Source organism: Vanessa tameamea, chromosome 6 (genome assembly GCF_037043105.1).
Source record: "Vanessa tameamea isolate UH-Manoa-2023 chromosome 6, ilVanTame1 primary haplotype, whole genome shotgun sequence".
Lineage (NCBI taxonomy): Eukaryota > Metazoa > Arthropoda > Insecta > Lepidoptera > Nymphalidae > Vanessa > Vanessa tameamea.
Genome location: NC_087314.1, coordinates 4,141,860 through 4,163,097, shown reverse-complemented (window position 1 = coordinate 4,163,097; position 21,238 = coordinate 4,141,860). Strand labels below are relative to the sequence as shown.

Below are 21,238 nucleotides of genomic sequence, written 5' to 3'. Positions count from 1 at the left end.
TTATTTATTTAATGCTTTAGTATACGTACTATAAGTACATAAACATAAAAAAATACAGAAAAGATCAAATGAGAACTAACTATAAAAAACATGCATTTACAATATATATATATTTTTATAATAACTTGTCAGGCATGTTTTTCCGTTTCGTCTTTGTTAAAAATAAACGTCAAGTTCAGAAACATCCCGGAACAAATAGATAACGTACGTAGAACATGCAAATAATATGCAATATTTGTTTTAAAAGGTGTTTAACCTTTTTTTATTTATGCGTCTATTATGTCTGTAATTTAATTATTTTGCCTCAATTTTGTTTCGAGTATAATATCTTGAATTTCAGTCAATAAAAGTGGTCGCAAGTTTTGACCTGTAGTTCCACGTCCTTCGTTTCTTCAATATAATTTGAAATAGTATTTCCTGATTACTAAATGATATGCCCTAGAGATAGACAAATTCGTTCGAGTGTCAAATTGATTGATTTTCTTTCTTCCGACGATTTTTCATCGGATAGTTCTATATATCTGTACTTCCACAATTTAAAATAATAATCCTAAACTTAAGCGAAAAGGTGTTTGATAGCATATAGTTATTACTTTAATATGTGTATATTTTTCAGTTTCATTTCAATTTTAAAATATACTTTCTTCGTGTTAATAACCTACGTAACTTGTGATGAGAATAATTTCTACTTTGGTATGTCTAGAGGTTCTAATGAAGATCACTCGTGACAGACAATTATAGTCACTTGTAAACTTTATTAATTTTGTATTTGTGGTACATAAATCTATAAAAAATAAATAAAAAACGATGTATTTCTATCAGTCGGTTCTTATTGTGTCCGAGGTTTTTATTTCCAAACCGGTGGTAGAATTTTTATAATCAATAAGTTAATGTAACGCTTATCTATAAAATAAAGAGTTTTGTCGTTGACTTTGACTTAACAGTATGTATTAATAATTCGCATTATAATAATAATTTGGTGGTAGGGCTTTGTGCAAGCCCGTCTGGGTAGGTACCACCCACTCATCAGATATTCTACCGCCAAATAACAGTACACTGTATTGTTGTGTTCCGGTTAGAAGGGTGAGTGAGCCAGTGTAATCACAGGCACAAGGGACATAACATCTTAGTTCCCAAGGTTGGTGGCGCATAGGTGATGTAAGGAATGATTAATATTTCTTACAGCGCCTTTGTCTATGGGCGCTGGTGACCACTTACCATCAGGTGGCCCATATGCTCGTCCGCCAACCAATGCCATAAAAAAAAATAATAAAAAAATTAAAAATAAATCATTGAATTTATGGTTAACTAACAATTGGAAAGAGACGTTCCAATTTCGTTTTATTCTACAATTATTCTGAATGATAAATATGATATAAGTTGTATTTTTTGAAATTACGATTATTTCTACTATACAAGTGACATTGCGATCTTTATTCATTTATTACTGAAATATACACAATACGATTATACAAAATCTATAGAATAAGTATATATTCCCTGATCGACAGATAACTGTAACAATATAATACATTGTTAAACCATATATTTCATATAAATATTTTAAATTTCGATTTAGTCTTCGTATCGTGATGTCACTCCGAGACATACGAAAAAATTTTGCAAAAGTTACGACTGCAAAGAGAGCGATGTACCTCTTCAGTGTTTATCGTCAACTCATCGACTGGTTCTGTGTGTAGGTTTATTAACTAATTGCGACATTTATTTTCGCGTACAAAAGTGCAACAGTAAGTCCAAACAAATTATATTCTATGCACACATACGGCTGTTTAATTAAAAAATGATTTCTTTCAAAAAACTAAAAACAGTATGTATATTTATAAGTTATGACCTCAAGGATTATTTCAGCAATTATTAGATACACTAAAACCGCACAATAATTAAATGCTTCAACAATTGCTGTTTTTATATAACTTTTGTCGGATTCCCAAAAATTTTCGATTGTTTTAAAAAAGTAATTAACTAACTTAATGTTATTGAAACTGTGTTTTAAATAACCGTGTGATAATAATTATTATACAATTATACATATGTAAAAAAATATAATGTAACCATTGTTTTGCTTAAAATTTATCAAATTAAGATTATAATACCGATGATAAAAAGGTTATCAATTCTAATTAAAATAGTATGTATACTGTATATATGTTACTGTAAAAGCTCGCACTAAGGTAAATCTTAAGATTTTCCAGTAAAACCGTCATGAGTTGGTAAATGTAAGTATTTATTATAAAGGACGACTTTTTTGGACTTTTACCATTCCAACCTAACCTAACCTAACATGTAAATCCTAAGATTTACCAAGTGAATGATGGTAAAAGTTGGAATCCCAAAGTTTTATGGACATTTACCATTCATAATCGGTAAATCTTAGGTTTTCTAAATCTTAAGATTTACCGTAGTTCGAGCTTTTACAGTAACATATATATAAATATACAGAGGATATATAAATCATAGTCTACCGACAAACTGCAATACTAAGTTTTGTGGTGTTTTGAAGGGTGAGTGAGCAGCAATGTAACTACAGACATAAAAGACTTATTACCTTAGTACCCAAGTCGGTGACACATTGGCGTATAATCAAGAGTTTGATGACCACTTACCATCAGGAGAGCCATAAAATCTATTTGTCAATTTACCAACCTACCTATAAAACGCCTAGTTTAAGCTGTAATGGCTAAGTAGATTCTAGTAGCTCTAAATCTACGTACATATATACTTTCGGAAGATCGCGGGTTCAAGCACCACTTTGTTTTCTTGTTGTAAATTTGAGGCTCATTCAATAGTTCGTCTACCTACTTTAAATATATATATATATTCGTAAACAAAGCTTTGTATAAGACTATATTTATTTATATATATATATATATATATAGAAAAGTTACACCATCTACTTATCACTAAGCACTAAAAATTAATATCTGATGTGGATAACATTCAAAGTGATACTTTAAAGGTATAAGCGACATTGATCTTCAAAAATATTTTTGATATAGTTTATATAAATCAAACTAACCTACGTCAAATATAAAATCTAATTTTAATAACTTAATAATAATTGAAGTTAAGACAACAAGGATATGTTTATTAAAAACTTTATTATACAAATACGTACCAAAAAAAGGAAGGATACAATAATATATCAAAACAGAACAAAGCAAACAAAGAATATTTATTCTTTAAAGGGATTTCTCACTGAACAACCAAGAAGGAAAAATGAGAGTTAAACTCGTACAATCAAACAAAATCTATGTTAGAGTATGCAGTGAAAAACTGATGTATCCTCAAAATAGAAAAGTATATATATTACTGGCTTTTGCCTGCGACTTCGTCATCGTCTCGTCGATGATTTTTTCTCCGATGACTAGGTACATAAATACTATACATAGTGTATATCATATAAAATTCGTACGATGACGTATATACGTCATTGTATGAACGAGGATAATACCAGAATGCTCTTTAAGCTTCCTCTTAATCATCAATCATATCTAACAAAAACAATTAGTAAGTCCCATGTGTCAGAGAAGTCAATGACCCTCCATTTAGTTTTTGGTATAAACGTCAAACTTTATTATTTCTATACTAATATTAATTAAATATGCTAAAAATAATATATAAATTAGAATATGCTAAAAAATTATTGTATTTAACAAAATTACCTTAAAAAAAGCTATATGAATGTTGATGGAAGTTTAACGATTAATTGAATCTGAATGAAATTTAATCATCTTCAAATTTAATCATTTCAAAATAAGATATTAAAATAACTTTTTTATATTAAATCGTATTTACAAAACTCAATCAATAATCAATAAATGATAGCTCCTAAAGTTTTATTTCACAACTTATTTTTTGTACAAAAAAGTTTGCTATAATAAAATAACAGGAATATTAAACATTTCATACGGGACCTCAATCTATGTAGCGATGCTGAATTAGGGTTCCTTTTTTTATTCTAAAATAAACAATGTTATAATATATTCAAGAGCATATCGTTATTTGTGAGCCTTAGCTAGCATACCTAGTACTCCCACCGAGTATATTTCTTACCAAAATACTCATTCTTAAAATACCTACTTTTTAAAATTCAAAAATTAAGATCAAATTTAAATTACTTACATACATACATAATTGAAGTGGAAGTGATTAGATTTTTATAGCCCTTTTTGGATCTATAAGACCCCACTAAATTATTTGGTTAAGCTGTGAACGTAATAATAGACCATGTTAGACAAGTTTAGTATGTCGATAGAGCTGTCTAAAGTCTGTTATAATTCTTATAGCCCCAGTGTTGATGAATGAATTTGCTCATAACTCTTCCAAAAAAACTATAATAAATTCAAGACCGTACATTTTGATACGATATTTATTTTTCTGAATAAAGAACATTTTATACAAAGGACCTTATTTATATAGCAGGTATACACAAATTTTCTCTTCCTGTCGCAAAAGCCATAAGGCATTCGTTGTATGTAAATCAAATATACATTCTTATACTTTATAGCGAACGATGAAAGTTCTCGATTCGTTTGTTTACTTATGGAATACCTTAAGGGATACATTTATATAGAAAAAAATCTAGTTCTAAATTCGATTGTTCGAAATCATCAATTCATGGTATGATATATACCTGTGTAATAATATCATATATTCTTTACTTTTGTATATGATATTTTCAAAATATCTATACGTATGATAAAAATCCATTATGATAATATCGCGACCGAAGAATTTGAACAATGAAAACTATCTTATCTTTTACCAAACCAACTTTTATAAATAGTAAAATTAACATTCAATTAATTCGCGTTACCATTAAAAACTACTTAAAAAAAACCTTTTTTTATTATAACATACAAATCATAAAATCATGTTCCATTTTCAAAATTGTATATACAGACTCGGTTGTTTTTTATACTATTATCATTTTGACCTCATAAGCCATAATGTCTGTAAATTGTAATTATAAAAGTAATTTCATAACAACCTTCATGATTTCATCCACAGCCTCGTTAGTGTGTGCTCAGCCTAGCTCAGGTCACTGTCACGTCCTACATAATGATTCTTCGAACTTGATGTTTGAACTTGTAGAAATAATAAGACTACCACACGAAGTCGAAATTTTGAGCAAATCTTGATGGTTCGGTAGATACTAAATTAATATTACGACTGCTGATTATTTATTACTTTAATTGCATCGAAGAGAAATCAAACAAATTATTTTATATTAGAACACGTTAATTTTAAACCAAACTTCATTCAGGATTCAAACTGTGGCAAGCCTTTGTTTGTGTTGTATACACTTAGAAAAAAAAACATCAAACTGAAAATTTAATTTAATGAAATCCTATCAGACATTGTATGGATGACCAGTAGCTGTTGAGCTGCATAAGTATATTGAAACAAACATAGCCGACAGGATATCATACCAAGGACTTAACTACAATAAATAAATGCACCGGGAATTTGGACGATAGCTGGAAATTAATGTTGAACACGTCCTGATTAATTTATAATAAACTAGTATAATTATAATCATACGTCCAAAGTTGTATGAACGTCTAAATTTCGTGAGATAAAAAACAGTACAGCGATAATCAAACGAATCAGAGATGCAACATCTGAATTAGATCATTTATTTCGAACGTAATTCCGATATTTCATTTTTAATCGAGATAAAATATAGAGAAAAATGTTTGTGTGCAAATTTTTAAATTGTAAATATAATTTGAATTGTAATAAAATATGAAAATACAAAATACGAAGATAAGAAGTGATTTTTGGAAATTACATTCGTAATAAAAGATAATAGTTACAGGCCGATGAGATATAGTGAAATGATGCCGTAGTCAGTCAAAATTGATATTTTAGCTTTTCGATAAAAATTATAAGCGATCATTTCGATGTTATTTCCAGCCCCCAATGAAGGTCAAGCTGAGGATAATTTCGATAATTTATAAGTACAAATAACTTCAGCACGAAATAGTTTAAATAAGATATATAATTAGTAAATTAAGCATTTTCCTACGTTTTTATTTCAAACGTCATATTGAGTACCTACTCTTTCTTTATTATAACAAATAATGCATAAATTGTGATTTCAATGGAATGATGGCAAACCATTGAAAACAAGCGGTTCCACTCTAGAGCACAGGTATCTTCTTAATATGAGAATACTTATACCATAGTTTATCACACTGACGCTGGTGTAGTGTAGGTGTGGTTTCAAAACTCATCCATCGAGAATCATTATAAAATACAAATTTCCCGCGACGTTTTCCTTCACATAAGCTAGCAAAAAAAAACTAATGAATACGAATATAACTACAAAAAGTCAATACGAATATAACCAAAAATAAATTATGGCCGTGGGATCGAACTTTTATCTCTAGTACAACGATCTCTAGACCTACCTGCTTGCTACTTCCTAATAACTCAATTTATCACTATAAAAAACGGCCAAAACTATATTTCTATCTCAAACTAATTCTATGCAGGCGAAGACGCGGTTTCAACTAGTCTATTGCATTTCATTTTTGAATCTTACTAAATTATCATTATGCTAGTTGTATTTGCTGCCAGATTGATTAATGTTACTATGCCAGTCCTAAAGGTATATGACATTAAACCTTCCTATTAAAAATCGAACAATCGTTCATAACTTTTAAATTAACTCAGAATTCTAAAATACAAACTTTATATTTTTAATACTTTATAACCATCATCAAATTATAGCCCAACTAACTTAATACAGGAAAATAAGGATTCAAATTTTCATGTTTCTTACCTCAAAGAACAAAGATTAAATGGACGCTTCACTACATAGTATAAAACAAAGTCGGTTCCCGCTTACTATCCCTATGTATGCTTAGATCTTTAAAACTACGCAACGGATTTTGATGCGGTTTTTTTAATAGATAGAGTGATTGAAGAGGAAGATTATTTTAGAGGTTTCTAATGTGATGTTTTAAATAAATACATTTTTTTCGCTTACATTGCACGCTACCTGAACCCTACGAGATAGAACAAAATAATGCCCTACAGTATTGTACACCTTAAAAAGGTCTACGAAAAAGTCCGCGATGGTATATATCTCTTAGTGATAGCCCACAACATCCATTTTTTATCCTTTACTTCTTACGAGAAATGATGGCGATTTTAAGCAATACAGTAATCTTTATCCAATTAAGTACATTATGTATGTACATTATTTAAATGAATATTTTCGAAGATATTACAGATTTAAAATGAAGGGACAGCGGTTTGTATTGTCTAATGACAAAAAAAGCTGTAAACGTTGGATATAAAGACATTCTGTAGTAAGTATTTAGTATCAGTATGGCACCCGTGCGAAGCCGGGGCGGGTCTTTAGTATGTTATAAGATAAACCTATTTTCCAAATTGAACTTTCTAGTAGTTTCGGTTGTGATTGACAGACAGTCTTGACAAACGATGTTATGAGCATAGATAAGTAAATACTGGTTATATGTATTTAATCGCGGCTTTGTTATAGCTCGGGAAAACATAACATTATTTAAATTAAACGAAGCTACAAGAATTAAGATTTTTTGTAATAGCAAAGATCAGTTTACGCAGAAAATTATATCATTACATAACATGTAACCTACTAGAAACGATTATTTGAAACGTACTTTAACATTTGATCCTGACATTGTCTCAAACAAAACAATGGAATAAGAAAAAACTAATGAGCACCAAAGACGTAAACAAAGCAAAATTGACGTTATTATACTTTTAATATACATTGGACAAAAAATGTAAAGAATAAATATACAGGGTTATTGGTAATTCGACGTATTCCCGTTAGCAGGTGATAGGGACTATTTGCGATAATTTTAACCCCCATATGCATGATGCAAAAGTGAACCATTTTTGAGTTATCACGTTTTTTAGATTTTTTCAAAATAAGTCAAAATTGCAACTTCAAAAATTTTTCAAAATAAAAGTTTCGATTAAAATCTATTTTTTTCTTCTCATTTATAAAAACAATTAAACACTGGATATTTTTCAATATTTAAACAATAATTATCGGTCAAAATTTAAAAATGCGAGACGGAAAACGATATTATTTCAACATTTTTTTCCCTCAAATATGCCTGAAAAACAAAAAAAAAACATTATGAAACTTGTTCTGCAGATTATTTTAAAAACATAATCGTTTACTTAGCTTTCTGAAAATGTTTAAAAACTAGGAATTTATTTCAAAGCAACCGAAATAAAATGATCAGAAAGGACGCTGGTGGAAATTCGTATTCGAAAATGACCGAATTCGTACTAAAGGTCGCTCTTTAAAAATCCCACAAAATTGATTTAAAATAATAACCAATGTAAAAAATCTTACATAATTACTTAACTTACTTAATACAAATTTAAAATAAAATTTAGATTCATACCTTCTAACGGGAATACGTCGAATTACCAATAACCCTGTATATATACGAGTGCTGTGACTTCGAAATATCCACACAGTACAAAGGAAATCCACAGAATTCAATGCTCCGCGCGAGATCCGTGGCAAAATGTCAACCGTTTAGTAAGACCTATGCTCTCTAAAACCTAGTTACACAAATGCACTTAATTTAAAATATATGCGTGTTAGCTAGACATGTACACCCTTTGTATTGCAACATGATATGCATGTTAGTTGCCAATTAAAATGTTAAACTTGCATTGCAATGCGTTTATTAAAATTTAATCATATTATTGCAGCATAACGCTTCTTTTGTGCGTCGGAGGTTAAATTAATTACGTAACCGCTTGTTTATTAAAAGAATAAGTGGTTGTTTTGAATTCGTTTCAATTGAGGTGTTTTTTTTTATCTGACCTGTGTTTTTCTATCTGACCTGTGATTAATTGTTTCGAAATTACTTATTTATTATTAATAAAACTCGTGGCTATAATTAGGTGCGCTCGATTTTTTTAAATAATTTACATTATTTAATCAGTAACCTCAATTACTCCTAGGATGTATGTTGTTTATTGCCTAATAAAAAAATTATATATATATTTCGTAAATTAGTTCGGCGGACCAGCAAAAGGGTGACTTTATAGTAAGTGCTCACGACCGCTCGTCATAAATATCAGTCAATGCGCCACTAGCCTTAGAAGCTAAGATCTTATGTCACTAGTACCTATAGTTGCCTCCCTTCAAACCGGAACACAATAAAACTATGTATTGTTTTTTGGCGGTAGAATGTCGGATGAGAGGATGGCACCTACTCAGAACTGCATGAAACTATATTACCAAAAAAACCCTTGTCACCTTTGAAAAATAATTGCTCATATTGTCAATAACGTAAATTCCATTCAAGGCCCTAACCTAAATGGTGTTTATTAGCCTAATGACACGCTTTGTAAACGTTTGATGTGGACATTTCATAATATTGACGAAAGTTGACATTGGAACATCTGTTGAGATAAATATCGTTTGTACAATCATTTGTCCAGTTTTTGATGACATTGACAATCATGCATCGAAAACATTCGGGGATAGATTTACTCCGGTTATAAATTATCCGGTTTAAACCGGAATTTTATGACTGCTCGACGCTCGTTCTTCGATTATATAAATCATTTTTTTCAACGGTACACGCGTCGCGTATTAATGTGAAAGTTGCAGATACGATCCTGCCCCTAAGGCTCTTGTCGTCTCCACACCTAATAGAAGCTGCAGGCTTCATTCAAGAGAAAAACAAGCACATATATTATTTCCTTCAAAAAGTTTTTAACAATATGAATGTTGTAAAAAAGTGATTCAAGGTTTAAAGAAAAAAATATTAGTTAGAAAAATTATCTACGTATTATTTTTGTATATAAAATATATATAGAAGCATAGGAAACCTGAAAATTCAATGGTCCATGCAGTGGTTTAAATCCACAATCGCTCGAGATGATGCATGCTTTCTAACCACTCAGCACAGTTAAAATATAAATAGTAGTTTTAAAAATTAGAAGTCCACCGTTAATAGAAACACGAATTGTTCTCAGAAGAGTTATTCTGTAACAAGAAACTCGAAACTCACAGCGGAAAACGAGCAAAAAAATTACAGATTATGATATGCGAAATTGACCATAATAATTTATAGGGTACACGTCGCAAAATGTAAATCACCGTAAGTCGATTGTCAACATTTCACGAGCGGGATACGAAGTGAATTCTTACAGAATTGCACTGCTGAAATGTAATTGAATATGTAATATTCAATTTATTATTAATATTCATATTCAATTTTGTAAATTGAATATTATAATAAAGAAAGAATATTGTAATAAAATAGACAAAAAACTAAGACCCGCTGAGTTTCTTTCGCCGGTTCTTCTCAGGTCAGGTTGTTTTCTTTTCCGAACCGGTGGTAGAGTTTCATTTGACTATCAATAAGTAAGTGTAATGCTTCTATATTGAATAAAGGAATTAACGTTTGAGTTTTCACTATAATAATTATAATATTTGTGGGTTACGAGTATCTTTAAAGTATTAAAGACACACTGTCAGCAGTAGAAGACAGCTAGCTTACTCATCCTTTATAACAGTTACAAGTTGGAGCGCTATTTATAAAAAAAGTTATTAGTAAATATTTTCCCAAGTGGGTCACTAATTTTGTTTTAGTAACTCTAACGAAATCTATTTAATTAATACATCTCGCTTTTTATTTCAGAATCATTATAATACACGTAAATTAAACGTAGCTTATTGCAAATGTAATTTTGACATACTAAGATACAGTGCGTAAACTTGACTGGACTGCGAAATATATATTGTATTATGTTAAGAATTTAGATTCAAAAGATAGACGCGAAAATTCCACCTTCGGTAAATCACCTTCGCATTTAGACTGCAATAGTGTAATCCCAGAAACACCGTCATGGTAAACATGAGTGTCATTCTAAATTTTCAAATCGATTCAACAGAAGTACATATAAAAATTTCAATACAAAGTAAGGAAGTTTGACAGTAATACATGGGATATATATAGAATATATAATAGAATACATAGCAATTTATTTGAAGATCCATTAAATAAAAATATCCTTAAAAGTAATCAACAGAATCAAATAAAAAGTGAAACACGAACAGGCCTCGAGCCTCAGGTACAAAGTAGCAACTCTACCAATTTCCAAACATATAATTCACTAATGGTCGCCCGCGACTTCCCTCACGTGCAAGGGGTTTGTCGTCAGGTTTTAGGGGTAAAATGTATGTCCTTCTTTGAAGTTCAAACTTCATCAAATTCTGTTCAGTGGTTTGGTCCTGAAAGAGCGACAGACAGACAGACAGACAGAGTTACTTTTGCATTTATAATATTAATATAGATTATCAGAAAAACCTAAAATTTTGTGTCAAGAATCTCGATCCAGGATTTCTTGATAGAACCTCAAGCTCTACTCTTGTACAAACAAGCCATCGATTAATATAAACATTGAAATTTCAAAATTTTTAAAGCTGTTATTCTTTTATTTGTGTTATATAAATATATTACAATGCATTTGGAATTATTAATAATAAAAATAGAAGATATTCGTCAAAACACGGTTTTAACGCAAATATTAATATTCATACATCAATACTGCGTATGTCTACACGCTTGTCTCGAAGTATTTTTATATTCTACTACTATTCCGTCGTTTATTCATAATTTTTTACTTATATTAATTCATATGTCGTTACATAATTTATAATGTATGCTATTTTATTATCAAATCAGTTTTATGTTAATAAGTCATATAATAATAATATACTTCCCATTAAAACTACGTTGTCCATGACATTGATCGCATACTTAAGAGTACAAGTTCACAAAACTGAATACTACTAACGCCATCTCTATACCACTGTTGGTACTACATAGTGAGTAAAATTTTTTTAGGAAGTAATGAATTAAACCTTTGTCTATAAAAACGTTTTTTAAAATCTTATAATTTTACCTGTTTGGATGTGTAAATCCAAATTTGCAACTAAATTCTAAACCAGCTTCACTAGGCGTTAAATTTAACTCCCGTTTCTTATAAAGCAGTTTTTATGTCACGCAGGGAACTCTATCTTATAAAGCCGTTAAACTTTAATAGCGTTCAAACCCCGGTCAGTAATAAGTTATTAAATCTTTCTGTCAAATAATATTACCAGCCGAGGTTTGGAAGTAGAGAGTACGTTCAGGCCTGCACAAGAATCTAAAAAAAAAACGTGAATGTACAAAATAATTGAGAATACAATTTTATTGTAAATTTAAAAAAAAGAATACAAATGCAAAGGTGTGTGGAATAAATCACAATATATATATTTTTTATTTATATAAAAAAAACTATTTTGTTATCAGTATAAAAAAACCTCATTTATTTTTAAGTGTTTATATTACGCATACACTAACAGACATTTGACGAAAAATTGCAAAAGAAAAATTAATGAAATAAATGCGAAAATTAGAAACTTCTGAAGGCCATTGCTGTTCCGAAGACGAATTGCTCAATTGATCTGTTGTATGTTGACCATTGCAAATGCTAGAGCGGCGCATCAGAGCGTTACGGTACTTAGGCAGTGTATACATTCTAGACTTACCATTTTTATGTCATTTCCATCTCGAATCTCTGTTTAAAAATTTTTCATCCATTTTTGAAGTTTCGCCTTAAAATAAGAACATTTTGAAAACTGATCCTTTAGTATATTTAGTGAATAGATATGACTAATATATATATATATATATATATATATATATATATATATTTTATCCAAATGGATATTTATTAGTAAGGTAAGGTAATATTGACGAGTGAGGTGTCAATAAAAAAAATATTTAAATTTAAATTTTCTTAAGACAAAATAAAAATAATCGGTAGAGTTGGGAAAGTTTTTAAACTAAACAAATCCTCAAACGAAAGTCAGATAAATTATTTCAACACCACAAATAGATTTACAAAAAACACCAAATCTACGTTCAAAAATATTTTCTTTCAAAAAAAAAATGAAAAAGTATTTTTCTTATAATATTCTAAATTTTAACTAACATAAGTATTATTGATCATTTAAAAGTGGTTTTAAATAGTTCATTGTAATATAAGAATACGTTATGTAGCAGAACTATTTCAGAGCACGTGGAACTTGGTATGTCTTTAAAACTTATCTTACATCTGTTGTCATTAAAAAAAAATATAGATTAAATTTCAACCTTAAATAATATCAATTACAATAGATATCAAAACACAGATTTATTTATTAAATACATTCACAATAAAATTAATGATTTATACTACTGTTTACATTTTATGGTTAGTTACAGTGTTAAAATTGAATTAAAATTTTGCAAAAACAATTTTAATTGAAATAGATAGATAGATCTCTAAAAGCTAGAGTTTATTTTCTGTTATATTATAACAGAAAACAAAATACCGCCAAATCTATGTCAACTTGTCAAGTGAAAAATAATCAATCAATCAATCAATGGAAATTATATATAATAGCCATAAGATGTACACAATAGAGCAACTAAATATTATAGTCTCTTGATTGACAAAAAGTAAAAGTTATTAAAGCCGGTAAATGTCTCATTGCTGTGCTAAAGATTATCCTCTTGAATCGAAGGTTTGGAATTATTCCACCACACTACTACAATAGGTAGAGGTTTGTAGACGCAGTTTAGACTATTTTCATCGTATCATCTTTTGTTTGATTTTTTTTTATAGAAGTTTACAAATAAAGTTCTTGTCTGGATTTGAACCTAAAATTATTGGCTAAGATTCACGCATTCTAACCACTGAGTCATCTCGACTTATTCTGCACATTTTCCGACATACATAAGTTACATTAATGTTACGTGTTACACTTAAACCTTCATTGAACGGTATGTGTATGATTTAACCCCATTTAGACTTAGAAGAGGCTTTCTCGTAACTTTCTTTTATATCATACATGTTATATTCTCAATGATATTGTAGAGTTTTTATTGAATGGGTGCGTTAAAATAATAAACATCAAGTATGACACTTAGAACCTTATCGTATTAACCGTTCATGGCACACGGAAAGATATTTAGTTTATTTTGCGAAGAGTAAATGTGACACGGTAAAACGATTTTTTTTTATACTTACTGGTTTTCTCTAAAGTGAAATTTGGTTTACAACCAAAATAGTATGTCGAAAAATTTATATAATTATTCTATAAGAGTAACTATTCGATTAAGTATTCTATAAGAGTAACACGTTAGAGTAGTACGTCTAAATATTATAAAGAAACAAATTAACTTAAAGAAACTAATAAAACAGTTATTATTTTAAATACTATATATTACATAATTCATTAAGTATCCCATTAAAACAACGAGAACATTATCTGAATCGTTGTACTTACACCGAGAAATGTGATTACACATTAAAATCAAATAAAAATAAATTATCGAAATACAGAAGATAAATTGTCGAAATCATTGAAAAAGTAACCAACAATCACTGATACGACAACCATTGAGGAAATGCTAACCCTTTCACAATAATAATAGAACGCAGTTTAGAATGACGCAACACAGTACTTACGTCCTTGCGTTCGCGTGGGGCGGACTAGCTACGATTGGTGGAAGTGCGGCGCGAGATTCAATTGCTGACTTGTGACCGACGCGCGCGCACTTTCCAAGCTTTCGTTTTCATCTGTCGAGATGATTACACGTTAATATAATATATTATATTGAAAGAAATGATTTGTGCGAACAATATAAATCGGTATTCTATTTTTAAAAATATTTTTTCGTTTCGTTTTCAATAAATACAGTCCTCATATTGGATTTCAGGTGACAGCTTGCTACAAGCAAATTGTTGCCGAGCGAAGAAAGTGACTTTAGAAAAAAGGCAAGTGGAGTGAAGTGTTGTGTTAAAACTTCAAAGTGTACCAGTGTTAGACTTTTCCAAAAATGTCCGGTTTCGTTAAAATCGCGATAGACGATTACTATTCAGACAACAATTGGACGACAATAATTAATAAATATTGGATGCTAGCGGAAAGAGTCTCAGGTGAGTTTAACAACATTTTTTTAACCTTATATTATAAAATTAAAATCAGATATAAAACTCTAAAATTAAAAAAGGAATTATTTAGTTTAGTTTATAAATATTTCCTACAAATTCTTATTGAGCTAATGCAAAAAAATTACTTCCTGTTTTGTTATCTGTCCCGGTAAGGGGAAGTGTTATATTTTACTACTGGTTGTAAATTATAGTGATCCTAATATTTTATAAAGCCATAACATTATAAACACGACAACGTATTATAGACAAAATATTATCTAAAGTAACATTTCAAAGAGTCCGTTAAATAAAATATAATAAAACTTATACATTTACACTTATAATAAAAAGTACGATATCATGAACGAAAATCCTGATTAAATGTAATTTATTTATAACTAAATCCTAATTACTACCGTAGATCAAAGCTTTGTATTATAATCAGTTTTAAAACTCTAAAATTGAAAGTATATTTCAAACAGACGAACGAGTGAGTTATTAAACGCACGAGGTCCATAACATTTTAAATCATATGGTTGAGGCATACTTTAGCTCATTTAGTCTGCCTTACCAAAAAACTAAATAAATAATATCGATACAGTTTTAAGAATAATATCAAAATATCTACTAAAATTTCATAAAAATCAAATTATATAGCCCTAACTGGAGAGCATTAGATCGGATATAAAAATAAAGAATTAATAAAATAATGTTGATGTAATACTTGCAGTGTGAATTAGTAAATTATTTGTAAAAATATCTTTTATTATTTAAGCGAAAATAAACCTTATGCTTAAAGAATAAAATAGTACAAAAACGTCGAGTATAAAAACGTAATATTCATATCATTCAGGCAATATAAATCTATCTTGAATTTATAACTTTCATTTCCTATTCGAAATTCAAATCAAAAATATGTAATATCAATAGTATGTATATTGAATATATAAAAAAAAAAATCGGCATGCTTCGCGTAACGGAAATTAAAAACCTTCTCAAATGCCTTTAATACCATCGACTACGACATATGCTTGGCAATCCTAAAATCTCTAAATGTAGGTTCTACTCCTATTAATTGGTTTCGCTCTTACTTACTTAATCAACAGCAATGCATAAAGGCAAATAGTAGTTTTTCACCTTATTTAGATATTCCTTCTGGTGTTCCGCAAGGTGGTGTACTCTCTCCCCTCCTTTTTTCTATTTTTATTAATACTCTCTCCACACCTATCTCTTCCTCCTGTCATCTATATGCTGATGATCTTCAAATTTATGTTACCGTTCCCTTGGACGGTATTGACGAGGCTGTTGCAACTTTGAATAATGATTTGGATAAGATCAGTGACTGGTGTAAATCCTACGGTCTCCAAGTGAATCCGAGGAAGTCGCAAGTTGCTGTGTTTCGCAGTATCGGTCTCAGTTAAAGTGGCTGCCAATCAGGCTTCGAAGGAACTTGCACGCCTTATCACTTCTCTAGTCGATACTATATGTCGAAAATACACCACCTTACCTTAAAGAACGCTTTAAATTTCTTGGGTCTGACAGCATACACAACCTGCGTTCTAGTGAGGATAACAAACTGGTAACACCCTGCAGCCGGACACAAACCTACAGCAGCTCTTTCAATGTGAAAACCGTCAAACTTTTGAATGCACTACCCACTGATATACGGCAGTCTAAATACTTGTCCATCTTTAAGCATCGTTTGAAAAACTATTATCTAACCATATCTAAATGATGTATGCAAGTATATATTTATGTAATAATATATAGTTTATATATATATTGATAGTCTATAATTATATACTATATCATTATGTGTGTATTATTGGGATGTAGCTATGTGCAGTTTATTATTATACATTAGTATAAATATTTTTATATTATAGTTTTTTATCTCCTCTCTCTATCTATTTTATTTATTGGAAAAGTTACACCATCAACTTAACACTAAGCACTTAAAATTAATATCTGACTCGGGTAACATACAAAGTGATACGTCTTTAAAGGTGTAAACAACATTAATCTATCCATTTCTGCACTCACCTGTTTTCGTTCTAACTTCTATCACCAAAGGTTGTCCGTGAGAGATCGCTATAAGCGATAAGACCGCCTTTGCGCACCATTTATTTAATGTTTTGTGTTTATATTATGTATTCCTGTGTTGTGCAATAAAGTATTTTAAATAAATAAATAAAAACTAGAAACTAATCTCATAAAAGAATATATTATTTTAATTTGTTCAGCTTAACGGTTTTCGCATAATAATGTAATAAACCATATACACTTTCTTATGTTTATTATTTATAAAGTAAAACAATATTAAAATTTAAAAATTAGAATACAACAATACAAACTATTTCTATTTGGCGGAAGAAATCTGGTTGTGTTATGGTATCTGATGTGGATGGTACCTACCCAGACTGGCTTGCACAAAGCGCTAATTGCAATAATATATTCAGATACATACAGATACTACAGTAAATAAATAAATAAATATAAATATTGGACAACATCACATACATTACTCTGACCCCAATGTAAGTAGCTAAAGCACTTGTGTTATGGAAAATCAGAAGTAACGACGGTACCACAAACACCCAGACCCAAGACAACATAGAAAACTAATGAACTTTTTCTACATCGATTCGGCCGGGAATCGAACCCGAGACCTCGGAGTGGCGTACCCATGAAAACCGGTGTACACACTACTCGACCGGTCGTCAGTAGATAGGTGCATTATCAGACGCACTAGATCTCATGATTCTCGAGATTTCATGCGTTTATTTAAATAGCTTGTAATGGTCTAAAACTACTGATCCAAATTAGTATATTGCAAGCATCCTACCCGATAATAAATTAGATAATAGAAATCGGTCTTTTCTCTCGGTTGATACCGTATAACTAGTTAGATGCAGTGCGGTGTCTAGACGAATTATTTTCGCTCCTAAAAATTGACATACATTGCCGGTCGTGATGCAGAACCAATGTTTGGTGACTTGCGCAAAAAAAAAGAATTAATTCCTTTTACAAAATACTCAGATTATTTGCAAGTATAATGTTTTACCGCTGAAACGGTTCTTTATTAAAATACGAATCAAGAAATTAAAATATCGCACCACCTGTTAATACATATGTATATACAAAAAAGAAAGCAACGTCATAAGTGCTATTCTGTATTAACTAGTTCTCTAACTTAAGAAATGTTTATAATAAAATTGAAATTAGAATTAATTATAATTATAGCCCATGTCGGTTATCACCTTTTCGACTTTACACTTTCGATTTTTGAATTCGTTCCTTCAGTTACATTGTTCTATCGTACAAAGTTTAAACATAATCTGATAAATTATAAGTACGTGTAGATACTCGTGACATGAAAACAGATATTAATTTGTACCGCTGACATCGCCATCGTGTATTATTTTTTTGTATTTATCTGTGAATTGTAACTGACGGTCTGACAGTTCGTCAGCCTTGTACACGCAACACTCGTTGAAACTGCAATTTTTAAAAATGTAACTCATCGTAGTAACTATTTTTAGCCTACTTCAAAACAAGAAGAAGGTTATCAATTTGTTTGTATTTTTTATTTTAGTCCCAATTAAATTTGAAGAAACAATATCACCATAAGAGTGAAAAGATACGATGATTTTTTTCATTTGCTCGAATTATTTATTATATAATTTATTCTTAGATAATTATTTGAAGTAGTTTTCTTTTATTTAAATATTATATTATTTTCTGAACGAAGTGTTATAAATAATATTTGATAAACACTGTAAACGTGTTTGTAACTTTCAAATCCAAATGTCTCAGAAGTCGATAATTTTAAGCAAAGATCGCTGTTGCAAATCCGGGCAAGCATCACTAAGTTTGTTTTCTTTGTGTTTATAATTCATCTCCTGCTCAGCGGTGAAAGAATTGTGAGGAAGTTATACACACACGCACACACACATCTTAAGAGATAAAATAAAATAATGAATGAGGAAAGTGGTATTACGGAAATTTGAGATGCAATAAAACAATAATAAAATCAGCAGTTTTTGAGTTGCGACAAAAATATCTAATTCACAAACAGTTCAACTAAAAATGTTACAATGTTGTTTAATTGTCGGTATCTGTGGAAGACTTACAGTTAGTTGCGTGGTTGTAATTACAACTGGTTTTTTTTTAAACTAACAGTAAATTGTTCTGTAATATATACATATACAGGGTTATTGGTAATTCGACGTATTCCCGTTAGGAGGTGATAAAATAGAATAATATGTTAAGCTCATATAAAGATATATTGTCATTCAATTATTGTCTTATGTTAAATAGAGAATGCTTTCAAAAAACTTTCACTCGCATATTAAAACATGGAAAGAATGTTATCACTACAGATGAGATAAGTAAGACGACTTGAAGACAGATTGTAGGTGAACCATCTCCAGTCGATGGATACCACGTGACTTATAGATACGTCAAATATTTTTTCTGCAATTTCACTGACGATGGCGTTGTTCGTATATTTTTTATTCTAAATTACTGGCTAAGGTAGAAGACTATTCACCTAAAACAAAGATAGTTTTGAATGAGAGACATTTAATTAAATTAATTTTTTTGTTTATTTAAATTAGTATTAAGACATTTAATTTAATTTATTTAAAATAGTATTTACTGTATTCTAAAAATACATTAAGTAGAATTTTACAAGGTCATTCAAATTCAAATGGTTTCACTATGTACTAGCCTGTCATGATACTACTTTTTTTAAATTATTCCCAGTTTTTTATGTAGAATAAAAAAAAACCATATTTTAAAGAACTGCGAGAAATTTTCACTTACTTTTATATTATCTTCTTAACTGAACATGCATTAACCCTCTATTTAATAGAGAGCCCCTTTGGTAATTTGCTTGGTTAGCTGATAATTTTTCATATCCTCTGGATTCAAACCCTGTGTCAAAGACATGTTTTGCGCATACACTTTTGCAATTGGCTAGTCTGGCTACTGTGACTGTATGGCTGGTACTGTGGATGTACTAGTGATGGCTTACATGGTGGTAGGGCTGTAGCTAATCTCATATTCTACCGCCAAACAGCAATACTTAGTATTAATGTGTTTTGGTTTGAAAGGTGAACCAGCGCAAGTACAATCACAAGGGACATAACATCTTAGTTCCCATGCCATACAGCACTTCATAAGAATATCGTTTCATTAGGACCAATATGGCGTAAGACCACAAGCGTAAGATCCATGTATAGATAATATAAAAAAAGAAAAAAATAATACTTGAAATTATAATTTTCTTCTATTTTTAAGACGTTCTTTTCAAAAGAAGAAATTTACGTGTTGAATCGTTTGTATTGTGAATTGCTTCCAAATATTTTTAGATTGTCGTTTTTATACATTTTTGTATTTTTTTTTTTTGTAATATTTTTTTATTTAATACCGTTAACATACGTTGACATACTATATGTCACATTTCGTCATATCCATATACACTCGCATCGTTTTCAGATACAATGGAAATAACATTAGTAAATCTTAGAACTTAAATGAACATAAATTTAATAAACGTTTCTTTGTGTGAAACAACAAACGCCTTCGTCAAACGGTTTATGAATGCGATGTCAAGTTGACTAAATATTTGCGAGTTAAATCATATTTCTTGTTGGCTATTTTTTTTATATTGTGACAAGCTCTTAGATATATTGTTTTTTAAAGATTTGAAATTTAATTATAAATAAACATCACCAATTGTTATTTCAATTAGTAGTATGTAGGTAAATAAAATAAAAAGTAAAATAAATATTGGACAACATAACATACATTACTCTGATACCAATGTAAGTAGCTTTGTGTTATGTAAAATCAGAAGTATCGACGTCACCACAAACACCCATACCCAAGACAACATAGAAAATTAACGAACTTTTTCTACATCGACTCTATAGGCTATCTAGCAAGAAGGTTTTAACCTAGAAATAAGTGTGTGTTCTCTCGGTTATGTTTATAGATTAATTATTTTTATAAACTTCAATTACCAAAAGTTGCATTCACCACTAAAAATAAGATGGCATATTAAACTCGTCTTCAAAAATTGTTTGTATTTTAAATACAAAAAAATTTATAAACATTATCTCGACCAGTTAAATCACGGTCTGTATAATCCCATGGCTATCTATTGTATTCAGCACTAACTTAGTAATCATTAATATTATAATGA

At 29.8% G+C, this 21,238-nt stretch overlaps 1 protein-coding gene across 4 annotated transcripts in view; it reads left to right on the top strand.

The window, feature by feature from the left end:
* LOC113393533 (very long chain fatty acid elongase 7-like) overlaps window positions 1–21,238 on the top strand; it is a 52,546-nt gene that overhangs the window by 3,088 nt on the left and 28,220 nt on the right. For 2 of the 4 annotated variants that reach the window (XM_026630479.2, XM_026630476.2), the window contains exon 2: window positions 14,814–15,033. In XM_026630479.2, coding sequence (XP_026486264.2) covers window positions 14,934–15,033 — 100 coding nt within the window. In that variant the 5' untranslated portion in view covers window positions 14,814–14,933. Of the gene's footprint in view, window positions 1–14,619; window positions 15,034–21,238 lie in introns of those variants that run through there. The other 2 variants (XM_026630478.2, XM_026630477.2) reach the window with 2 other exon arrangements.